The sequence below is a fragment of the Jaculus jaculus genome, chromosome X, assembly GCF_020740685.1.
Source record: "Jaculus jaculus isolate mJacJac1 chromosome X, mJacJac1.mat.Y.cur, whole genome shotgun sequence".
NCBI lineage: Eukaryota > Metazoa > Chordata > Mammalia > Rodentia > Dipodidae > Jaculus > Jaculus jaculus.
In genome coordinates, this window is record NC_059125.1 from 96,689,572 (window position 1) to 96,713,698 (window position 24,127).

Consider the following 24,127-nt stretch of genomic DNA (forward strand, 5'->3'; position numbering starts at 1 on the left):
TATGAATTTTTCTTCCAAGTTCTTATATGTTATTTAACGGCTTTTCCCATCAAAAGAGCTATTTTTGAGTTTGAATAAATTTATATGGTTAATAAAATAATGTTGGTCTCATGTAAGATATTTGATTAATGCTTTAGGAACATAGAACAACAGTGCCAGGTTTCACAGAAAGCATCCTCAACCTAGGAGGCCATACAGCCCTCTACAGCAGCTTTCTGGCCTAAGCGTGGGTCCAAGATTTCAGTATTTATTTGGAGTTATTCATTCTGACTGTCCCTTTCCTCCTAAAAAAACAAACAAACAGAGATAGTAATGCCTGCCTTCAAGGGATTTTGAATGAATTTAACAACAGACTACATCACTCTCAATTTTAAAAAAGAAACAAAAATACTGGGATATGGGGAAAACATGGCTTTCAGGTTACAAGCAGACCTCCCAGTTTAATCACATAAAAATACACATACTAGAAGAGCAAAGATAATGAAAATGAAGATAGTAACACCCAATTATTTTTTCTCAGAGTTTTCTGCTTAGGATCCTGAATGTGCCTGTGAGAAGATCTCTTCTGGGATCATATCTTTTTCCTGGAAGTGAAGGAGACAGTTGAGAGATCAGTAGATTCAAGGGCAATGGCCTCATTTTCCAGCCTTTGCTCGGTTGACCTGAATTCTCAAACCTTGCCTTGAGCAGATCAAGATTTTGTATAGCTTTGTTGTAATCCCAGTAGTTATCATGGGGACATCTGGAGTAGAGGAAAGGCAGGGTCCATTAAGACCCAAGAAATGATACAATAACATCACAATGGAGTTTACTAATCTATATGACAAAAACATGCATCCACATATAATTCAAACTGCTCAGAGAATGACTCTTGTGGCATAAGATGTGGAGAAAAAAAAATCCTTAAAAGCCAAATATCTTTCAGTAAGAGAAAAAGATCCATAACTTTAAAAATGTATTATATAGCTATTCAAAATAATTAGCTCACTTACTGTGTACTTAGAAGTGAGTGAAATAAAGATTCAAGACAATTACCTACCAATTTCTATAACTCACTCCTCTGCTCCTACCTTATATTGTATCACTATGTACATTGAACACTCACTTCTGAGACCTGTGGAGATCTGTCCTGGATTGGATGTAGAAAGATTGCACCAGACCCTGATGCTCCAGGGAGAGGGTAGGCACATAACTGGAGGAAGGTGAAGGTGTATCTATGGAGATGAAGGCACTTGAAGTTCTTTGGGCATCTTTTATAAACAGCTTGTCATTGATGATGCAAAGGCTGGAAGAAAACAGGCCCTGAGATGGCTGGACAAACAGACAACCATATACTCCCAACAATGGTCAGCAATCAGATTCCTTCCATATCCCTACTATGTCCTGCTTTCTTGGCTGGTATTTCTGACATTCCAAAAGAGAAATCCTTTGGAGACTGTCTATATACTTTACTAAATTTATGAGCTTACCCAAGTTGGTTTTACATTGCACCTTTCCCTTTACAGCAGCTCAAAGGATGGAAAGTATCACCATGTTTAGAAGACTGAGTTGCAAATAGATCATATAACTTGACAAAATTCACATCACAAATGAATATGACATCAAGAAAAGAACTGGCATTCTAGCTCCTAAGTCCACATTGTTAACCACTAGACTAGAATACTCCTTAGATATATACCTTTTGGCCTTCCACAAAAAGTACAGAGACTATCCCAAGAACTGCATCATCACATTTCAATCCTGCTGGAGTTTATGAGAGTTCCCACTCAGAATATAGCACTGACCTTGAACTGCTGCTGATGGTAGTGATGAATGTCCGGTTGAAGGCACGAATATATCCATGAGACCTTCCTTCCACTTCAAGGACAACAAACAATATTACTCTCTTAGTGTTGTACATGCTTTACATGCTCAGGCAGCATCCAAAAGTCTAAATTTTATGTTGAAGGGACCCAGATAATTGTTTTCTTGGAAGAAAAGAAGTGTGAGAACAGGGCAGGCAACAATAGGAATAATGCACTCCCAAAGATGAGTTCCCTTTCACATGTTGGGCCCAGTAAAAATCATTACCAATGCTTACTTGGTCTCTGTTTCACATCTGATGTAGAGGTCAGTTTAATTATCTCCATTTTTCAAATGGGCAATCAGAAAGATTAAGTAACTTGTCCAAAGCTACAGAATAAGGAACTGGAATGAGACCGATCAAACACCATGACCCGTGGCCCTGACCGCTGAGGTGTTGGTTGATGGGCAGACATATATGGAGCAAGGCCAGACCAAGATGGTTGTGGGCAGGAAACACAGAGGGGAGAATAGGAAGGAAAGGCACAAAATAACAGAGGCTGGGAAAGTTCTTAGAAGGTTCCCACCTAGGGGAAGAAGAAGCAAGAGATCTAGAGAGACAATTCTATAAACACTCACATTCCTTAAATACTCCATTGACAGAAAAGCAGAGCATCGTTTCCTAAAAGAAAAGATGACAGGAGCTCATGATCCTGCGTGACCTCCTAACCGTCTCCAGCTTACTCGGCATGTCCCACAGAAGAAGCAGGTACTTACTGTCTGGAAACACATGTCTACTATAAAGGAGGTGAAGTCATGCTGAGTTTTGGGCAATGCACAGAGAGAATCAACAATGTTGTGTTTCTTGTGCTTCAGAAGCTGCCTCCTCACATCTTAAAAAGCAAAGAAATTGGCCATGCGTGGTGGTACACACCTTTAATCCCAGCACTCAGGAAACAGAGATAGGAATATTACCATGAGTTTGAGGCCACCCTGAGACTACACAGTGAATTCAGTCAATCTAGGATAGAGTGACACCGTACATCAAAAAAAAAAAAAAAAAAAAAAAAAAAAAAAAAAAAAAAACAACAACAAAAAGCAGAGAAATTAAGACTTGGGATCTGTCCCACTCTAGCCTTTGGACGCTATGATTTCCCCCTTCACACCTCCTTACTCTGCCCAATCTTTCACATTCATTGTACACTTACAAGAATCACTGAGAGTCTTAATATTCCTGCTATATTTGTAGTACTCGCACAAGCTGCTACTAGAAGAAAAAAGAAGGAAAAAAAAGCAGTTGTCCATGTAGTGTGGTATTTTCAAGAGCCTGTTCTTGTCTGTTGGGGAGCAAGCACAATGTTTCAAATCAGAGTTTGAGTTGTAATACTCACAGGCTTGATTCTATAGAGCTGAAGTTAACAGTTAAGGAGAAACACGCCTCATCGTGGTAAGTACTGAGGAGACTTTGTCGATCTCCATAGTCATAGATCATGTAATACCTGTGTGTAGGGGACAGAACAGGTTATCTCTTTGATCTGGATCAAAGATTTACCAAGCAGAACTAACTGTACATCTTTATTGGTCCCATCGGTCCCCTTCTTCAGATCCCCAGAAGTACTTACTGCTGCAGGAATTGTAGGACCAGATTCTTTAACATCTCAGATCCAAAGAAACTGCCCTGCAATAAGAGTGCTCAGGACACAGATGTTAGTCCATTCTTATGTACAACTTGAAAACCCTACCTGATCCTCTCTCCTTACCTTGCCAGTTGGTAAGGTCTTACAGGTTTCAGTGTCACAGATAGTTGGTTTAAGTGATCCCTGGCCATCCTGTGGAAGACCAAAGAAATCATCAATGAAGGACATGAAGGTGATACTAGATGATCAGGAAAAGAGCTGGATTGATGAAAGGGGTGAGGTCAGAGGCCAGGTGTAGAAGGGCTCTGAATATTGTATTGGTGGGACTGTAGTTGGGATCATTACTAACAATACCAATTGATACCTTGCCTAAGGAATCAAGAAATGGAAAAGCCTTTGGAATGGATCTGTATGGCTTCCCCCTAGTATGTTGAGGTTGAAAGGCCAAATCCAAAATTCTAACTTGAGCAAGACCTAAGAGATTTCAGGGAAAGTTAGTGGTCGTAACAACTCCAATTAGAGAAGTCAATGATCAAGGAATACACTTACCAAGCACAATAATTTGGGAAACAATTCCAGAATAGAACTGCCAAAAGTTAAAGACAATTTGATTTAAAAATTATGCAATATAAAAATGTTGTTATGCAATATATACATGTAAATAAACCTTACATGCTGCCCCATTAATACGTAGGTATGACACTATGCCTGGATAATATGCTCAATTTTATATTTTATGTGTTTATATATTGACACATAAATACAGAAACATAAAATTATATAGGAATATAATTAAAAGGACACAAAATTAACTGAACCTATGAAAATGCCCTACATGTGGATTAATCCAGAGTAAAGTGTTTTTTGCCCCCTTCCTCCCTTTTCTCTTTCCCACTAAGTAGTGCCCACCCACACTTCCCTGAGTCCCCACTCCAGGGCCATAAGAAAGAAACTCAAAGGCCTCCTCTTTCCTCTCTCTCTCTCTTTATCTCTCTTCCCCTCCTCAGAGACCCCATGGAAGGCTCTGCAAGAAGCAGGAACTCTGATGGAATCCCAGAGTTCTCCTTCTTCACTGGATGTCCAGCATTCTGTGGGATGCTGGACCAGAGAGGTAAAGTAGTCAGGGTTCAGGGAGGGGCCAGGAAGATGCCAACAGAAAGGGAATGAAAGTAAGGAAGGGAGAGTTGAGAGGAACATAGGAGAATTGAGGGAGAAGAAAAAAGGAAGTAAAGGAAATGAGAAGATACTCTGTTGATCCTGGTGCTGGAAGTCAGTGGTAAGAGAGTAGAAAAGGGTTTCCCAGCTGCAGTCCTTTACTTCACCTACCCCTAGCTAACCCTGGGGTCCAATGTAAGAATGAAAGAATGTTCCTTACTTGGCGGGATATCACTGGATGTAGGCTGAGATTTTTATCCCCAGAGAGAGCCCAGTCTGACCTGGGCATGAGACTAGATCCTCTCTGGGAACAAAAGACAGTGCCTGATGCTAGAACAAGTGAAGGACCAGTTCCCAGTTCAGCAAGGGATAGAGGGTCTGCAGCTCCCTCTAATGGTCGACCTTTTCTTCTAAACGTTCCTGTGTACCTACAACTGGAATCAATTTATTTGACTCAGACTACCCAGCAGGAAAGTAGTCTGAGACCAAGTAGGATGGTGTGATGTAGAAAATTGGGTGAAGGAGAAATGGAGAGAGGATCAGTATCTTTAAGAGGCCTATCCTGCCTCCTAAACTTCTTCTGCCTTCTGCCTTTCCCTCTTGCTTCCTCTTGTTGCCCCATTTTTGTGTCTGTGTTCCAGACAAGCAATTTATCCCCAAGGATAGTAGAGTCCAAATAACCCAGAAATCACAGACATCCTGACAGCCGCCACTCAGAGCCTCACCCTGAAGCATGGGACAGGACAGACTCAAGAGCAGCATGACAAAGTTAAAAGGGGTTTTCTGTGAGCAGGGAAAGAAGAGCTTCTTTCAGGACAGGAGAGGGAGAGACCATCATTATCTTAGTGGGTCATAGGAGAGCATGATAGAAGAGGCTGGATATTCAGATATGGGAAACACAGAGACCAGGTGAAAGAGGGAGCAGATTGGAAGGAAGAGAGTCCTGTGAGCATAGCTGAGAACACGGGTAGAGGTGTGGGTAGGGCCTGTGGTCATTTCAGGGGACCAAAGGTATCTCCTCCTGTAGATGGGCACAGAAGATGTATCTCAGGATCCCAGAGAGCAACTGAAAGAACAACTGACTTTATGTTTCTAGACTTATCCGGCATGGTGGTATGAAGGGAACTTCTGTCTGCACATATCTGTCCTGGCCCCAGCTCTTTCCTCTTGATCATCTCTCCTTCAGATTCCACCTGTATTGTGGGGAAGAATATATCAACCAAAGGCAAAGTGTCAGGAGAGCCCTGAACCCGTTAGCTCCTTCCCTTACTAACAAATCCACTTCCACTGCCTTTTGTCACCACTCTAATGAGCACTGCCATTTTTCCCTGCAAAACACAATCTGACTTCTCACCTCATTTTTGTACACATCCAGGATTTCAATATTGGAGGCCACTAGCATAGTATCAGGCAGGCCAAATAGCTCGTAAGGTTTGTACTGACTTGGATTTGAAGACAAATGCTGTGATGGGGGAAGAATTAGAGTGAGTACTCAAACAGGATATTTAAGAACAATCTGAGTACTAGCTAATCTCTCCCAACCTCACCCTTAAAACCAGTGTCATACATAAGGTTTTACCTTGGTCATGTTCTCTTCATGGATATTCAGGGAAGGAACTGTACACCCTTCAGGAAAAAAATGCCATATCAGAAGTATGAGTTATCACATCTTCAGGAAGTAGAATATAGGAATCAATGCCAGCACAAACCCCTCCTCAGGTTACACTTCCTAAATCTCCACCCCATACAGATGCCTTGTCCCTCATCTTCCCTAGAATTACTACTGCCAGTCATACCTCTATCAAAAGGGAGTATCTGCCTATCAAGAATTTGCTGAGAAGCATCATATTGTTTGTTCATGGTCAGCTGCAGAGTTAAGAGGTGAGGTTTAGTGACTGAGAATCTGAAGTGGTAAGAGACAAAAATAGTGAGATAACCCTACCTGGTTGTGGGAGCACAACTTATGTTGAGTCAACATTATTTTCTCTGCCTTTTCTGATGTCAGCTCTTTCTGCACAGAGTGTGGTGCATCAGATGGGCTGACAAAGATTGATATCTGTAAAGAGTACATGAGAATGGGCTAGAGAGATGGCTTAGTGGTTAAGTGCTTGCCTGTGAAACCTAAGGACCCCGGTTTGAGTCTTGATTCCCCAGGATCCACGTTAGCCAGATGCACAAGGGGGTGCATGCGTCTGGAGTTCATTTGCAGTGGCTGGATGCCCTGGTGTGCCCATTCTCTATCTCTATCTGCCTCTTTATCTCTCTGTCACTCTCAAATAAATAAATAAAATAAACAAAAAAAAATTTTGAAAAAAAAAAAGAGTACATGAGAAGCTGATGGGAGGAGAAGGCATGCTCCTACAAGGCATAGCCATTGGTAAGTGATGAAAAGGAGTACAGTGAGACTGAGGGGGATAAAGGAAGGTAATGTGGGGTAATGTATTCAAAATGCATTATATATGTAGGTAAGGGCAAAAAAATCAAATTAAAAAAGAACTCTATAATTCCCAAGATCATGCAAGATCTTGCTTCTAGCTTGCCTTCTTGCCCCTAATTTGCCCTGGTAATGACCATGACACTTACTTTATCATTGTTATCATCCAGAATCTTGTCATTGATACTCTTCAATTCATAGGCAATGCTAGCATCCACCACAAAAAAATGGGCCTGCATTTTCTCATAATGAAACTACATGGAGAAAAGTGGGAGAAATAAAATGTAGACCAGGGTCATGGTTCATATAGTCCTTCGTCTGCTGTATTTCCTCATGTCCTCCTCACTGACCTCTCTTACCTCTACTGGAGTGAAAGGGATACTGCAGTGGCTCTGAATCAAATTCATCAGCCATTTCTCATCATATTTTATGCCAAAAGGAATCTGGGAGCAAAAAAGGACAGGCAAAGAGACTTATAACTTAAAGTTAAAAATTAGACTCAAGCAGATGCATTCAACACATAACATACCACATAAACTTATTTACATGAAAATCTAGAAAATATAAACAAATCTACCATTGTATTAAACTAATCAGAAGTTACTTAAGAAACGAGATTGAGGGTCAATGGAAGATAGTGATTTCAAAGGGCAACAAAGAAACAATGGGCTTGATGGATATGTTCACATTATTACTAGAATGATTGGTTAACAGAAATATAGCAAATATGATTAAGTTGTACATATTAAATGCATGTGATCTTCTGCATATTAATTTAATGTAAATGAAATCATAAAAATAAAAAAGTCAAGAATAATCCTTTAGAACTCTTTTCAAACTTCAACATAATTTCTAAAGATAGGAAAAATTTCATTATTTCTAACTTTCACACTAGACATGGAGTTCATAAATACTCTTCCTTTCCCTTTAAGTGGTTTTCTTCAATATCCAACTACATAAATGTAAAAACAAAAACTCTCTATGAAATAACAAAATCAATTTTTTCCTTTCCCCTTTAACAAGGACCCCAAAGAATTAGCTCCACACAAAGATATTCACTTTTAGCAAAACTTGGGAACCAAGTATGGAATTGTTCCATCCTAGTAACATTATTTTTCCCCTTGTTTATACACAACTTCTTCCATTCTCCCTGCAATAATCTGTTCCCTTTTTATTATAAGAATATTATCTAGGACATGAACTTTTAGTATTAAACAACAAATTCTTCTTGCTCTCCTCACTGTGAATATAAGATCTACTTTGACAGCAGACTTACTGTGACTTTGAACCAGCTTCCTGAGGTCCCATCCTGCTTCTTTCCCTCCAGTTTTTTCTCTAGAGGTCTTGATTCTCCCTCCATGTTAATATGACGTTGGTCTTGTTCCTGCAAGTTGCTTCTCTGATGATGGAGTGGGATGGCATAGGGAGTGCTGTGGGAAAACAGAGAAAAGCAAGCAGTTTATATATGCTCATAAACTCTCCAATATAGAATTTTCCACATTCTTATCGGGGTTACAAAAGTTTGCTTAATTATTAATCTGGTCCTATGTCTCTTCACTCTGATAGGCTGGACAGATATGTAATTACATTGTTATACATTTCATCAAGCCATACTGACAGTCACTTACACTTTTCTTCTAGCTTTCATGTAGACATTTCTTGATGCTAGATCTCCAGTTTGCTGTTGGGAGGAAGAACTATGCCTTCTATTACTCATTTGTTCAGTCCAGTTGAGAAACTTTCTTCAAAAGACACCCCGCCAACTTGATCTTCTTTGACTGAAGTTAGTTTTGGAACTGTGCCCTTGAATTGAAAGCAGCACATCAATGTGTATTATTGTAAAAGTCCTAAGGAAGTGTAACAGCTAATGAAAAAGGGTCAGTGCTTTTTATAATCCCCATAGAAATATATCACTGTGCCAAAAATGTTTAACAAATTCACTGTGGTTCCATTTCCTGGGAGATGAGAGGTTGTGAGCATTCACAATTAAAAACAAACCCAGGGGGAAGGGTTTGGCTTGAATGAGTAATCTGTAATCTTACTGATTTGAAAAAAGTTACTTTTCATTTCAAAATCTTGCCTCCAAGACTATACTTTCAGGGATCATTTCTATAGTTTCTTACTAGAGAAGTTTCTCTGACTGTGTAGAGCACCGGAAACCACGAGGAGGAGGTGCAGCGTTCTCTCCTGAGCGTGAAGCTGGCCCTGGGTGTTGCTCTGTGCAAATGCCCTTTGCCATTGATGATCGTAAAAAATAATAATAATAATAATAATAATAATAATAATTTAAAAAAATAAAAATAAAATAAAAAAAATCTTGCCTCCCCTCTCCTTTTGAAGAATAACAAAATCTATCTTGAAAGTTTCTGTAGTAGTTCAAAGATAAAAGGCAACCTTCCTGCCTGAAAGAATTATACAAACTTTTTTTTAAGCTGAAAAATATACAAAATTAGCAGAATAACTCTTGAACATATGTATCCATGTGTCATTCTACTTTGTACACATATAAACATTTGTATTTTTTTTATTTGACAGAGAGAGGGAGACAGAGAAAAAGTATGGGTGTGCTAATGCTCCTGCCACTGCAAACAAATTCCAGATGCATGTACCACTTTCTGCATCTGGTACTGGGGAATTGAACTCAGGCCTTCAGGCTTCGCAAGTAGGCTCCTGTAGCTGCTGAGCTATCTCTCTAGCCCCACATAAATAAATAAATCTGAAACATGCATTTTTTTTTGTTTTTTCGAGGCAAGGTTTCACTCTAGCCAAGCCTGAACTGGAATTCACTATGTAGTCTCAGGGTGGCCTTGAACTCATGGCAATTCTCTTACCTCTGCCTTCAGAGTGCTGGAATTAAAGGTTGTACACCACCACACCTAGAAAATGTGCAATCTTTTTGAAAAGAACACTTTGCTTTTACTGAAATGTTTAGGGAAGAATTCTAGGGTGTATAGGATTTGCTTCAACATAATATTAGAGGGAAATAAATATGTGGGGAGTAGAGGGAACAGAACTGGCCATGTGTTGAAAGTTGTCAGTACATGAGAGAATCTTTCCAAGATTATTTTCTATGTTATATTTGAAATTTCCCCATAACAAAAAGTTTTATTTTTTTTTATTTTTGGAGGATTGGGAGCATAAAGTTGAGACAATACAAAGAATCCTACCACATTAAGGGGACACACATGAAGTTCTTGTAATTTGCACACATGTAGGAAGAATGTCTTAAACCTTTTAAGTAAAGACAAATCTAAATCAAAATCTCATCTGCACCTTTAATGTTAGAATCACAAGGTGAACCAAACAATCAACCTCTTAATACAGTTAAAGTATTAGATAACTACTGATAACTCATCCACTTAGCACAAAAATAAACTTTATATTTTTAAATTTTATTTATTTATGTATTTGAGACAAACAGAGAGAGAAATAGGCAGAGAGAGAGAGAATGGGCCCACCAGGGCTTCTAGCCACTGCAAACGAACTCCAGATGCATGCACCACCTTGTGCATCTGACTTATGTGGGTCCTGGGGAATCAAGCCTTGAACCGAAGTCCTTAGGCTTCACAGGCAAGCGCTTAACCACTAAGCCATCTCTCCAGCCCAACTTTATAATTTTTAAGTAATAACAGAGCAAAATATTCTCACTTTTATGTGGAAACTAAAAAAAATGATCTCATAGAAGTAGAAAGTAGAATAGTGATTACCAGAGATTAGGAATGGTGAAAAGATGTGGAGATGAAAAAGAATAGCTAATGGGTACAGTACTATATTACCTGTTATAATTGGTGGAATATCTAATATTTTATAGCATAGCATTAAGAACAATCAATTGTATAGTTGAAATTATCTAGTAGAAAAAAATTTTAATATCCTCAAAACATAAAAATAATAAATGTATGGGGAAATGGATATAAAAATTACCCTGACATGTTCTTTATGCTTTATGTACATATATTAAAATTTTCCATTATACTCTACAAAATATACAACTAATGTGTCAATTAAATATTTAAAATACTTTTGAAATAGCACAATGCATACAATTTTCACTACCCTACTAAATGCTTGTATTGGACACAGAAAAATAATACTTTAAAGAAAGAAATAAACTGGGCATAGTGGCACACGTCTTTAATCCCACCACTTGGGAGGCAGAGGTAAGAGGATTGCCATGGGTTTGAGGCCACCTTGACATTACATAGTGAATTCCATGTCAGCCTTGGCTAGAGCAAGACCCTACCACAAAAAGAAAAAAAAAATGCTAGGGGTTGAACATGTCATTCAGTTGATAAACTGGCTGCCTAACATGCAGGAAACCATAGATGGAGAGTGAAAGAAGAATAAGGAGCAGGAATAAAAGGAGGAAGAGGAGGATGGGGGAAGGAAAGGAAAGAGAAGGAAAGAAAAGAGAGGGGGAGGAGAAAGAATAAAGAAACAAATTTCATAAGGATAAAAATTTCAATTAAACACAATGTTTTTAAAATATATATATTTTTTAGGGGCTGGGGAGATGGTTCAGTGGTTAAAGGCACTTGCTTGCAAAGCTTGATGGCCCATGGCCCAGGTTTTATTCCTCAGTATCCACATGAAGTCAGATGCACAAAGTGATGTATGCATCTGGAATTTGTTTGCAGAGGCAGGAGGCCCTAGCAAGCCCTCTCTCTCTCTCTCTCTCTCTCTCTCTCTTTCTCTCTCTCTCTGTGTGTGTGTGTGTGTGTGTGTGTGTCAAATAAATAAATAAAATACAAAAAAAACCACTCTACATATGTACAAAGCAAAAAACTGACAAAAAGGAACAGAGAAATGGATAAATATAGTATTTGGAAACTTTAACACACCTTGTCAAGTGGCAGATAAATCTGGAAGACAGCCATTCAGCTATATAGAGAAGGTTTAAACAATATGAGAAACAAATCAAGCATATTGTTATATGCCTGTACCCGTGGTTCTAGGTACTTAAGAGGCTGTTGCAAAAGGATCACCTTAGATGCTGGAGAGATGGCTCAGCAGCTGAAGTTGCTTACTATCAAAGCCTGACGGCCTGGGTTCATTTCCGCAGTACCCATATAAAGGCAGCTGCACAAAGTGCTGAGAAATCACTCTGACTCCCTCTTTCCCATCTATCTGTTTTTCTCTCTATTAGTCTATCTACATATAACTAACAAATTTGCTTAATTGACATAGAACACCGCACACAGAAATACATAGAACACGGGCTGGAGAGATGGCTTAGCAGTTAAGCGCTTGCCTGTGAAGCCTAAGGACCCAGGTTCGAGGCTCGGTTCCCCAGGTCCCACGTTAGCCAGATGCACAAGGGGGCGCATGCGTCTGGAGTTCGTTTGCAGAGGCTGGAAGCCCTGGCGCACCCATTCTCTCTCTCTCCCTCTATCTGTCTGTCTCTGTGTGTCTGTCTCTCTCAAATAATAAATAAACAAATAAATAAAATAAAAGATGTGAAAGAAAAAAGAAATACATAGAACACTAGAATAAGTCACTTGGTTGGCCAATAATACAGGTTTCTAGAAACTTCTATCATGATGATGCAATCTACCCTTAACGATTGGAATAAAGATTCAAGGTTACTAAGCACTTCTCTGTTCCTTTTCTGACATTAGTACAAATCCAAAGAATGTTAATTTCTACCAACTCCAAATCCTGGATCTGAAATGGCCAAAAGAACTCCAGACTTTCCCCTCAATCTGGAAGAGAAAAAAAACTTCACTTCTGGCAAAGCACAAGAAGGAAAGCATTACATGCAATAAATAAATAAACAAACAAACAGTTACATCAGAACCCATCTGGTCCTTGTCTTCTGTAGAGTGGAAAATAAACAGCTTGGACCCATGTCATCCCTATCCCATCTAAGAGAGGTCAGCTGGGCAACATCCAGAAAGAGGAAGGGGCACAGAATCACTATTGCCTTGAAGAAACCAAGTAAAGTTCTGTTGACCAACTCACCCACAGTGTGTCCTGGAGATGCTATCTTGTCACCAATATCCTTGCAGTATTCTTTTGAGGATAATCTGTGTAGTGTGGAGCTTGATGTTAAAATAGGCTGCTGAAGTATAGGAGAACAAGCTCCAAACCACAGAACAAAAATGTGGGTCCTTACAAGAAGTTTCATCCCCTAAGGCATAGAGAGATGAGCCCTAGGAGGCAGTAAAGATTGAATTTCCAGTTCTCCCTGCTTTCTGAGTGTCCTACCTGCCAAACACACCACCCCTGCACAGTATGCTAACTAGAACCAGAAGGCTTGGGATCCAGGTACTTGTTTCTATGAATGCAGAGACTTGGCATTACTGGATCTGGGTTGATTACATTACTTTGCAATCTTCCAATCTGCAAATCCAGAGAACTCAGTGCCAACTGTAAACCAGGCACTGTACTTCTGAATTGCTACATTTGTTGCTATTCCCTTTACCTAGACACATACACTCCTCACAAAAGATTCACTTCTAAGGCTTCATGGGGTTTAAGGTGCTCATCTGTAGTTATTCAGGTGTTACCTTGGAAAACAGAGACTAGAAATAAGACCTTTGAAATAGGGTGACTCCTTCATGCTCAATTTTACTAAAGTCATGTAATATGTGAAAATTTACTAAGTTAGGGGAAAGTAATAGAATGTTCTGAAAATGGTCACATGACTGGTATTTAACTTCCAGCCTATACTAGAGATAGAGAGAGGCAGAGAGAGGAAAGACATAGCTGGGCTCCAGTGTATCTGCTAGAACATTATGTCATGAAAGATGAAATCCAGACCCTGAATGAGCTGAAGAGAAATCAGTGCGTGTGTGTGTGTGTGTGTGTGTGTGTGTGTGTGTGTGTGTGCGCGCGCGCGCATGCATACGCACGCGCATGAACATTTAGAATAAAAACAATACATGATAGAAAAAGCACACAGATACAAAAATAAATTGTTAAGTCAGGAGTTTAAATTTTTATTTTTATGCAATAGTATCATGATATCCCAATGTAACAATTGCACTGGGAGGCAGAACCAAGAGAATTCCCAAGCTCAGAGACAAATTAGACTGGCCTTCCCAGAAGCAAGCAACAAGAAATGAGATTCTGTCTCAACAAAGGCAGGAAAGGACCACATGCATGCACATCACACACATACACACCCCATATATAACACACATGAGGTTGTCTTCTGTCCTTCAGATCTGTACTGTGATACACGTGTGCACATATCCACACTCATGCACATACACACACTTACAAATAAAACTTTTTAAAAAGGTTATCATGAAAGAGAGGACTGCGTTCCAATACTGTCTTCCAGACACAAAGTGCCTATGGTATTCATGACCTCACAGTGGCTGACACTGCATACACAAGATCTGCATAATAGGTGGGAAAACATGATGACATCGAATTCGAAGAGTGACTAGTTGAAATGAAGAAGGAATTCAGTATAGGGGGGATAGAGGAGGAACAAAAAGTGGGGTGGTGGGAAAGGATTATGATCATGGTATATTGTCTATATGTATCAAGATTGTCAGTAAAGTTTTTTTTTTCTTTTTATAAAAAAAGTTATAATGAGGGTAGGATGACAGTACAGCAGTTAGAGGCTCTTGTTTGAAAAGCCTGCCACCCTGAGTTCAACTCCCAACCCAACCATGTAAGCTACATGCAAAAAAGAAGCCATGCTCAGAAAGCATGGCATTCATTTGCAGCAGCAAGAGGATCTGGTGTACACTGCACACAGACACACACACACACACACACACACACACACACACACACACACACACACACACACAGAGAGAGAGAGAGAGAGAGAGAGAGAGAGGAACTAATTATTTTTAAAGGTTTTTTGTTGTTTTTTTTGTTGTTTATTTTTATTTATTTATTTGAGCGAGAAAGAGGCAGAGAGAGAGAGAGAATGGGTGTGCCAGGGCTTCCAGCCACTGCAAACGAGCTCCAGACACGTGCGCCCCCTTGTGCATCTGGCTAACGTGGGTCCTGGGGAATCAAGCCTATAACCAGGGTCCTTAGGCTGCACAGGCAAGCGCTCAACCGCTAATCCATCCCTCCAGCCCAAAATAATTATTTTTGAAGTGATCATGTAAGGTGAGGAAGATACACTTTTTAAAAATCTTTCCCAAGCAGCATTTAAATCATAAAAGCATGTCATTTCATGCATCAGATTAATGAATACATGGATAATAATATTAAAGGAATTATATTTTGTTCATTGACTATCTGCTTTGCATGTTCTGTTCTCTCACAGTTTTGGCTGAAATGACCACATTGAAGACATGGTGCCTCCCAGAAAGCATTCTACCAACACACCAAGACACCATTTGTATCAAAGCTGCCTACACATTCTCTCCACCCCCTCTCTGCTACCCATCTCCAGGATGCTATGGACACAGCTGCCCAGATCATTTCCCCTGAATCATCCTCTGAGCTCAGAGGCAGACTGTTGCATAGCAACAGAGGCACAGAACCAAATGTAGCCCTTGGATAAAAGAGCAGCCCAGGTAATGCCAGTGCTATTAGAAAATTGAATAAAACCATACCTCCAATCACCCCCAAATAAGTCCACTTTCCCTTTACACCATTACCTCGTAAGTGCTAGTATCACAGGCTGGCTCCAGAAAGAAGTTTCAGTGAAAAAATTATACATTATTTCTTGCCTATCACTTTAACAACTGTTCAAATTACTACTAATATGTGGAGAAATAGGCACTTTCATGCATTATTTTGGATGTAATGCATTAATATAAATTATTATACTTTCATGCTCAAAAAGTACTCCAGAATACAAAACTACAAATAATATTGAAAATATATTTATAAATTTAAATTATCTTGCTTCTTTCCATGATCCTATTACTACCTTATAATTCAAAGTTCATTTTTCACTTGTATAATGGGATATATTTTCTAGATGTATTCCCCCATATGAGGTGTGCACAAATATTTATATCTGTGCATGCACATAGTCTCCTCCAAAAGTGAAATTACATTATTTATCTTTTCCTTTCAATATTCATCCTAAGGGTTTTATTTGTATCTCATTTGTTCATGTGGTTTGAGCATATATTATTCTCCTTTTACACTTTAATTCTGTTGAAATTACTTGCTAATTAATGTTAAGTGTGCCTTACAAACGATTGATAATTTTTACATTTCCCCCTCCCACCACCTTCTTTTAATCCTCTTTCTCCAACCCTTCACTGGAGCTCCTCAACTATCCCCCAAACACTTTTTTTTGTTTTCTCTAGATAGGGGCTTTCTATAAACCATGCTGGCCTGGAATTCACTATGAAGTCTCAGACTGGCCTTGAACTCATATTGATCCTCCTACCTCAGCCTCCCAAATGTTGGTGTGGATTACCATGCCTGGCAGAAAGAAACAGAAGGAAGGAGAGAGAGAGAGAGAATGAGTGCACCAGGGCCTTTAGAGGCTGCAAATGAATTTCTTGTGCATGCACCAGTTTGTGCATCTGGCTTTTGCATGGGTACTAGGGGAGCAAAATTGGGATGTTAAGATTTATAGATAAGCACCTTAACCACTGAACAATCTCTCCAGCTCTATCTCCTTTTCTTGGTGCCTTGTTTGTCCTCCTCCATCATCCATGCCAACATGTTGATGGGCCAATTATGCAGGTCTTCGGTAGGCATCAACAGCTGTAATGAGGTGGTTAAAGCAGTGACCACTTTGTGTCTGGAGGACAGCATTACAAAGCACTACTCATCACCCTTTGCCTCTTACATTCTTTCCATCACCTCTTCCACTATGGTCCCTGAGCTTTGGAGAGTGTGACAGTGATATCTCATTATGTACACTTCCCTAGCACTTTGATGAGGTTTAAGTCTCCCCAGCATTCACCGCCATCTGAAAATAGAAATTTCTGTAATCAAAAGTGAGAGCAGACTTCCAGCCAAGATGGCGACCGCCTAGCTGCCCTGCAAATCCCGGGGAAAGAAAGGTATGGCATTATGTTTTAACTTAACTGCAGCTCTCTAGAAAACTTAGACCCCTATCTATTGTGCCTTTAAAGCTCTCATGCACACACAGATAAAAGTGTATATACATGTTGAAGCATGTGTACACTTTCCTATATACTCACACAGTATGTCTCCAGTGTATATTGTGGGAGTGGACATACAGATATTCAAAGGCAATGCAATGTTGCTCTCTAGATATATATGTATATAAATAGTGTTGATATGACTGTATATACACATGTATATGTATGAGTTTTAAATGGCAATCTTTTACATTTAGCAAAATGCTGCCCCTACTGGAATATTGTCACTGCAAAGGCAGTTGTATGTAATGATTTAAAAATACATTATCAAAAATTATTTAAAGGGCATATAAAGGTCTCATCTAAAGACATCTACACATTATTTATTTAGCTTTCTATTCCTTTTGTTGTAATGTATGTTTAATTGAAAGGGAGACTGTCATTTAAAAAAAAAATGCCATCATCACATGGGAGAACAGATTCACTTGGGGAACTGGCACATTTTGCCTCTGTCTGAAATGGGGATTACCACAACCTGGTATGTTTTCTTCAGTTAGGAAGTGAGCCTATTATTTCCATGAGTGTGTGTCATCATCCACCATCTCCTAGAGCAAGAGAACTCGCCAATTTGCCTCTTCCTTTCATCGATAATGATCATTGTGATAATTTTGCCTGGAGGAACTTCACTCCTCTCCTGCTGCAGGGACGTGTATCACCTAGCTGTTGTTCTGACTTGTTCAAAATTCGCCTTTGCAAGAAGGCAGCTCTTTCAGGAAGCTGCCTGGAGCATATTTTACAGTTATGAATCCCCTCCCCTCATTTGGAAAGAACTCTTAAGTTGCATTACTTGGGATAGATTTCTTATTCTGCACAGCTACACGTATTTTTTTATTAGTATATCAGTTTTCCATACAGAACACAAGAACATTAAGGAAAAAAAAACTCTGTCAAATACTATATTATGTTGTGATGAGCTGGCAGCAGATTACCTCTCAAGAATTTTCAGGGAGAGGAAGGGAGATTGATAACGCTAAAGTGTAGGTGTTGGGGTGGGGAAGCGGAGTAAGGGTGTCCCAAAGACTGAAACAGAAACTGGGGTCTGTATGATGTAACAAAGTAGTTTAGCTGGAACTTGATATCAGAAGCAGCCTTTAACAAAAAGCCTCTTGGCACTTGTGTGGTACTCACCAAAGTACTCACATGTAAGTTTAAACCAAGTTGCAGTGGGAAATCCAAGGTGAGGTCACCTATTTTAAACCAGTAAATGATAGACAGCTTGGGAAGTTTTTAAATGTCTTCTAATAAAGTATGGTAGCAAGGACTAGCGGTTCTCAAAGCCCTTTTTTATCAGTGTTCTCATTCACCTTGGCACACAAGTATGTTTAATATGCTATACATTAAAAACAAAATGAAATAGCTGTTTAAAGGAAATTTACAGACCAAGAATCTTCTCCTCCACATGTGTTTCTAGTGGCTGCAAGCTTAGTTTCATGCAATCAATTCACTTATTTCTGCATGGATTGTGGAAAGAAGATGAGGTGGGCTGGTTTTGATAGCTGTCCCCATAGGTAGGCAAGAGGTGCATGTATGGGATTGGGTGCAGTGTTGCTGTGGGAGAGCACATTTTAGGGATGATGGCTTTTGGTTTGCGATTTCCCTTTAAACAAGATGAGATGGTTCACATTTTCCATGTATATCTCAATGAATGTACTGTATTACTGTTTTTAAAAAAATTGATGAAAGGGCTGGAGAGATGGCTTAGCGGTTAAGTGCTTGCCTGTGAAGCCTAAGGACCCCGGTTCGAGGCTCGGTTCCCCAGGTCCCACGTTAGCCAGATGCACAAGGGGGCGCACGTGTCTGGAGTTCGTTTGCAGAGGCTGGAAGCCCTGGCGCGCCCATTCTCTCTCTCTCCCTCTATCTGTCTTTCTCTCTGTGTCTGTCGCTCTCAAATAAATAAATAAATAATTTTTAAAAAATTGATGAAATAACAATGGGTTAGTCTCCTTTTGGTCCTTGTTTAATTTGTTTAAGGGTTTTTGTATACAAAAGTTTACATTTTTATGTATATTTTTCTTGTGTAAAAACTGATGTAATATGTGTATAAAACACTGTATGTATTATCTGTATATAGTGTGACAAAATGATTTTTTTTCTTTCTTTTGGATGTATTAATAAATCTTGTTGTGAAGTAAAAAAAAAAGTGACAGCAGTACTAATATATGGACATAAACAACAGTAGTACTTTCTCTCCTTGGGGTCTTAAGCTTTCGACTAGGTTTTCAGTATCAGGGATGAATTCCTTCCTGTGGAGCAGGCCTAATCAGAGAGCAGTTGGTTACCTCCATCACAGACATGCCACTAGTGGATACATCTTGCATCACAACTAATCCTCTTCCTACTTTCATGTTGTATGACTCACTGAGCTAAATGAGAGTTGCTTGCATGAGCGTGATGGGAGTTTATTTGCTAGAGTATTGGCAACTAACCAGTGGCTACACCACTGAAGAACATGAATCCAACTTCCTAAGCAACTATTAATTGTCAATAACTACTTTTGGGAGAGTGGGATATTGTGATCCATAATGGAATTTTGACAGGCTCAATCTTATGCAGGAAACCACAGATGCTGAGTTCTTAAGTGTAGTGACTATGTCATGTCCAGAACAGCATTCCATAGCACTCCAATCTTCTGGCTCTAACATCTTTCTCATCCCTTTTCCATAATGTTCCCTGAGTATTTGAAGGGGTAGTATAGATGTCTCATTTAATGTTGAGCATTCCAGAGTTACTTATTCTCAGAACTTTGACCAACTATGAGTTTCTATAGTAACTGACTGCCACTACAAAAAGAAATTTCTCTGACAAAGGCTGAGAACAGTACTAATTTATGTGCATAAACAAATATATAGAAGTCAGTTTGATGAGCAAAACATGTCCATTTAGCAAACATTGACCGCTTCCCTACTCGATGTTATTACTCTACAGTACCAGTGGAACAGCCAGTCAGAAAGTGGTTGGTTACCCCTATAACAGTCATGCCACTATTGCATCAGTGGGCACATCTTATGTGATAAGTTGGTTGGGGCACACACAAAGTCCACAGATTGTATGACTTGAATTTTCTCCTCTAGCAGCCTGCATAGAACCTTCTGGTATTATGAAAGCTAGGGAGCATGAAGAAATCTTCTAGCTTACTCTATTCACAGTGGCTAGAAATGGAAGTAGCCTAGATGTTCATCAACTGATGAATGGATAATGAAAATGTGGCATATATATATATATATATATATATATATACATACATATATATATATATAATAGAGTTTTATTCAGATATAAATAAAAATTAAAATATGAAATTTGTAAGAAAATAGATGGTACTGGAAAATATTATGCCAAGTGACATGCTCCAGGCTCAAAGAAAACAATGGGGATGGATGAAGAGATGGCTTAGCAGTTAAGGTGCTTGACTGTGAAGCCTAAGGACCCAGGTTCTATTCCCCAGTACCCATGTAAGCCAGATGCACAAGGTGGCACATGTGTTTGGAGTTTGTTTGCAGTGGCTGAAGGCCCTTGTGTGCCCATTCTCTCACATACATAAATAAAACATTTTAAAAAACAATGCCTGTTTTTCTCATATGTGGACTCTAGTTTCAAATTTTTGGATTTGTGTGTTTAAATTAGAGTGAGAAGAGGCAAATAAAGTAAATAGAGGCCACACATGAGTGGAAAGAGGTTAGTGGGTGAATAGGAGAGTACATTTCTAAATTTTAGAATAAAATACTTTAAAAAGAGTAGTAAAGACATTGTTGAAAGTACTTCACAATAACTCCAGAGTTATTTATTAACCAGAAGGCACCAAAGTGTTCTCCTGAGTTAAATAAACTCGCCTAAAATCAGTACTCTGATCTGAACAATGGTCATCAAGATAAATAACTTGAATAGCATTTGGATTAAAGGAGTCATAAAGTAGTTTAATAGTTATTTGCTTTTCTTCCTTCTCATTCTCCTATCCTAAGTAAGGATCAGCCACTTCATGGAGTCCTACATTCAAATCTCCCAGTGGGTTGGATTTTCTCTTTTCCATGATGTTCGTCACTGTGGGGCTCATGGGGCCACAAGAGCAGGGGACTAATATCTGACCAAGTCCCAGGGCAGAAAGCCTATCCTTTCTCAGGAAGGCTTTTTAGTGCTTTCTATTAATACAAGGCACAGAAATTCCTTGTCACTTGCTACTTATCTGGAAATGTAACTTAGTCTTTTTGATCCTGAGTTTGGTCATCTGTGAAATAAAACTCATAGTAACATGCTTAAAGGATGGATGGTTGTGAAGGAAAGTACGTAAACTTACCAGAGTGCGAGGCACAGATTTGATTTCAATGGCCCTTTAAATTTTGGGAAATAGCAGTAGGTGTTGGCTGAGCTTTGGTACTCTGTTGAACACCATGAAAATTCTTTCTCATTTCTTCTCCTAATGAAAACAGACATCTAGACAAAGAAAGAAAATATGTAATGTCTCTGAGATCAAATTTGAGAGGCAGAAGTTTGTATACATTTAGGATGTATCATCTCACATAAAAGCTGTTCAACCCCAAGCTTCAGAACCTACCCAAATCAATTCTCCACAAAAGGAAGAAAGGTGTGCCAATGAGCTCACTTGGTCAGCTTTCTGACTGATTACACCAAAGAAGTCAGGTTAGTTTTTGCATGGTGGTAGTTCATGAACTACTAGGTATGTCCGTGTGTTTATAGGAAAATTATAGTCTCATCTATATCATGAGTTTAATAGTCCTCAAATCATGGATTATCCACTAGGATTTTATTTGAATTCAATGGTATATTCTTATGTTTACTAATCACTAAGTGTGCTTCTTTCTGCACTATATGGACTCTTGAATTGGCAGGAGGATCCTCTATTTACATACCATGTTAGCTCAAGGGAGGGAATGATGAAGAACTTCATGAAATTGCTCCATTCTCAGGTCCACAGCTTCCAGATAGTGAGATGCTAACACAGCAAGGTTCAGGGTGAAATCTGAGTCACAATCACATTTATCCAGGGCCCATGGAGTGCTCAAGAAATGGGAATTAAAACATTTTAAAAATACTTTTCATTTATTTGAGAGAGAGAAAGAGAGAGGGAGAAAGAGGCAGAGAGAGAGAGAATAGGCATGTCAGGGCCTCCTACTCCTGCAATTGAACCCCAGATGCATGGCCGCTTTGTGCATCTGGCTTTATATGAGTACTGGGGAATTGAACCCAGGCTATCAGGCTTTGCAAGCAAATACTTTTAACCGCTGAATCATACCTCTAGCTTGAATTAAAACACTTTTAAAGGACTTGTCTTGTGCATTTAAAAAGTACAGGAGAAAGGCAAATGTTCACATAGTACTTGAAATGCAAAATCAGATCACATTACAAGTATGTTGTATTCATAAATTAACCAAAGATAAGACCCTATTGCTAAAGACACCACAGGTTGAGGTCACAGGACATCAGAATACCATGCTGGAATGAAAAGGGAAACTAGTACCCTCCTGGCTAAACCTCATAGTGCGGGAAAGCCATATAAGAGCTACCAGAGGGCTGGAGAGATGGCTTAGCGGTTAAGCGCTTGCCTGTGAAGCTTAAGGACCCAGGTTCGTGGCTCGATTTCCCAGGACCCACATTAACCAGATGCACAAGGGGGGCGCACATGTCTGGAGTTCGTTTGCAGTGGCTGGAAGCCCTGGCGCGCCCATTCTCTCCCTCTCCCTCTCCCTCTCCCTCTCCCTCTCCCTCTCCCTCTCCCTCTCTCCCTCTCTCTCTCTCTCTCTCTCTGTCACTCTCAAATATATAAATAAAAATTAAAAAAAGAGCTACCAGAGGGCAACTGTTACCCATAGTATGAATAAGCAAGGGGCCCCACAGGTTACAAAATCAACCGTGTGGACAAGCAGTTCACACTTGTTAACAGAAGCCAGTAAACTAGAAAGGGAATATATAGGGAATAGAGAGGGAGAGAGGGGGGACCTAATATGATGGTGTTGTATATATATAAGTAGAAGAACAAATTAATGGGGGTGAAAAGGCTTAAGTGAGGTCAGGGGAAGAGATTGAGTAAAGGAAAGGTGGGGGATGGTTAATCAAAAGCTAAAGAAGATATAAATAAGTCATATGGAAACCAACCTTTGGACAATGGAACACTCAGAAGCCATAGGTTGTTACTAGAAAATTTTCAGTGCCAGGGATGGGATACCTTCGAATGAATTGTTGCCAGCATACCCCCTTTAATCCAAACTGCTCTCACACTTGGAGAATCTGTTTTATTTTTATAGATGGCAGAGAAAAAGAAGGAGATCATTGATGAGACAAGAAGATAGCCAATTTCCAGCCATGAGACTTCCCACCTATACCACATCTTCCAGGGCCCAGGAGAAATTGCAGAGCAAATGACATAATAATACTGCTCTTATTGCTAGCCTGACAACCAGCCCTAGGATGAAGGTGACAGACATGAGATTAATCAAAACCTATGAAAGCAGAAACCTAGAGGCTACGAAGACCTCAACACTAAATCAGACTGTCAACAGGCCTTCCATGGCTCAAGGAACACTGTGGAATAGACAGCAGAAAGATTGTAGAAGCCACAGAGTTGTTAGGGATACCATGAGGCATGGTCTCTTGCTACCCCACAGGGACTGATTGAAGCCTTCATGAATATTCAATATTCAAATGGTGTTATACAGTGATATTTAGGGAATATCAAGAAAATTTTTATATTCACTGTAGATATAATTTATTTAACATTTTATTAACATTCCCCCATACATTCTGATCATAATGTCCTCCCACCCTTGTTTATTCTCCATTCTCACCTCTTCACTGAACTCCTTCTTTCCAACTAGTCCTTCTATTTTAGTGTCATTTTTGCCATTATCTTATGCAGATCATATTATGCAGGTAGTAACAACCAGTGTGAAGTCATAAGTGCAACTGCGGCTTTGTGTCTGGAAGACAGCAGTATTCCAAAGCACTCCACCCTACCATTGGCTCTTACATTGTGTGGTAGTTTTAATGGATGCCCTCCCATAGATTCAGATTTATTACAGCTTCTTGGATTCACGGATGCCTGGATGGAAGAGGTGTCA

The 24,127-nt window shown here is 39.5% G+C and overlaps 1 protein-coding gene and 1 non-coding gene across 2 annotated transcripts; one reads left to right on the plus strand and one right to left on the minus strand.

The window, feature by feature from the left end:
- Positions 1-44: 44 nt before the first annotated feature.
- Nxf3 (nuclear RNA export factor 3) lies at positions 45-23,278 on the minus strand. Its single transcript, XM_045140664.1, has 22 exons — positions 23,166-23,278; positions 21,923-22,070; positions 21,349-21,485; positions 8,637-8,811; positions 8,285-8,438; positions 7,368-7,451; positions 7,158-7,262; positions 6,517-6,630; positions 6,371-6,440; positions 6,154-6,200; positions 5,929-6,036; positions 5,658-5,767; positions 3,969-4,005; positions 3,543-3,611; positions 3,405-3,460; positions 3,174-3,281; positions 2,991-3,049; positions 2,560-2,675; positions 2,422-2,464; positions 1,785-1,857; positions 1,106-1,285; positions 45-584 (listed from the first exon to the last, which is right to left on the minus strand). Exons 4-22 carry the CDS (start codon positions 8,723-8,725, stop codon positions 572-574), a joined length of 1,635 nt encoding a protein of 544 aa, XP_044996599.1. The 5' UTR covers positions 8,726-8,811; positions 21,349-21,485; positions 21,923-22,070; positions 23,166-23,278; the 3' UTR covers positions 45-571.
- On the plus strand, positions 9,093-9,298 carry LOC123456777. The gene has a single exon (XR_006634658.1). It is a non-coding gene; the product is annotated as a small nucleolar RNA U3 (small nucleolar RNA).
- Positions 23,279-24,127: the final 849 nt, after the last annotated feature.

Excerpts from the sequence above, each read along its gene's own strand:
- Nxf3 (XM_045140664.1), bottom strand. The coding sequence starts at position 8,725 with ATGAGTAATAGAAGGCATAGTTCTTCCTCCCAACAGCAAACTGGAGAT. Across the intron at positions 6,631-7,157 it reads TGGATGATAACAATGATAAA|ATATCAATCTTTGTCAGCCC; the intron begins GTAAGTGTCATG and ends TACTCTTTACAG. Across the intron at positions 6,037-6,153 it reads ATGAAGAGAACATGACCAAG|CATTTGTCTTCAAATCCAAG; the intron begins GTAAAACCTTAT and ends CCCCCATCACAG.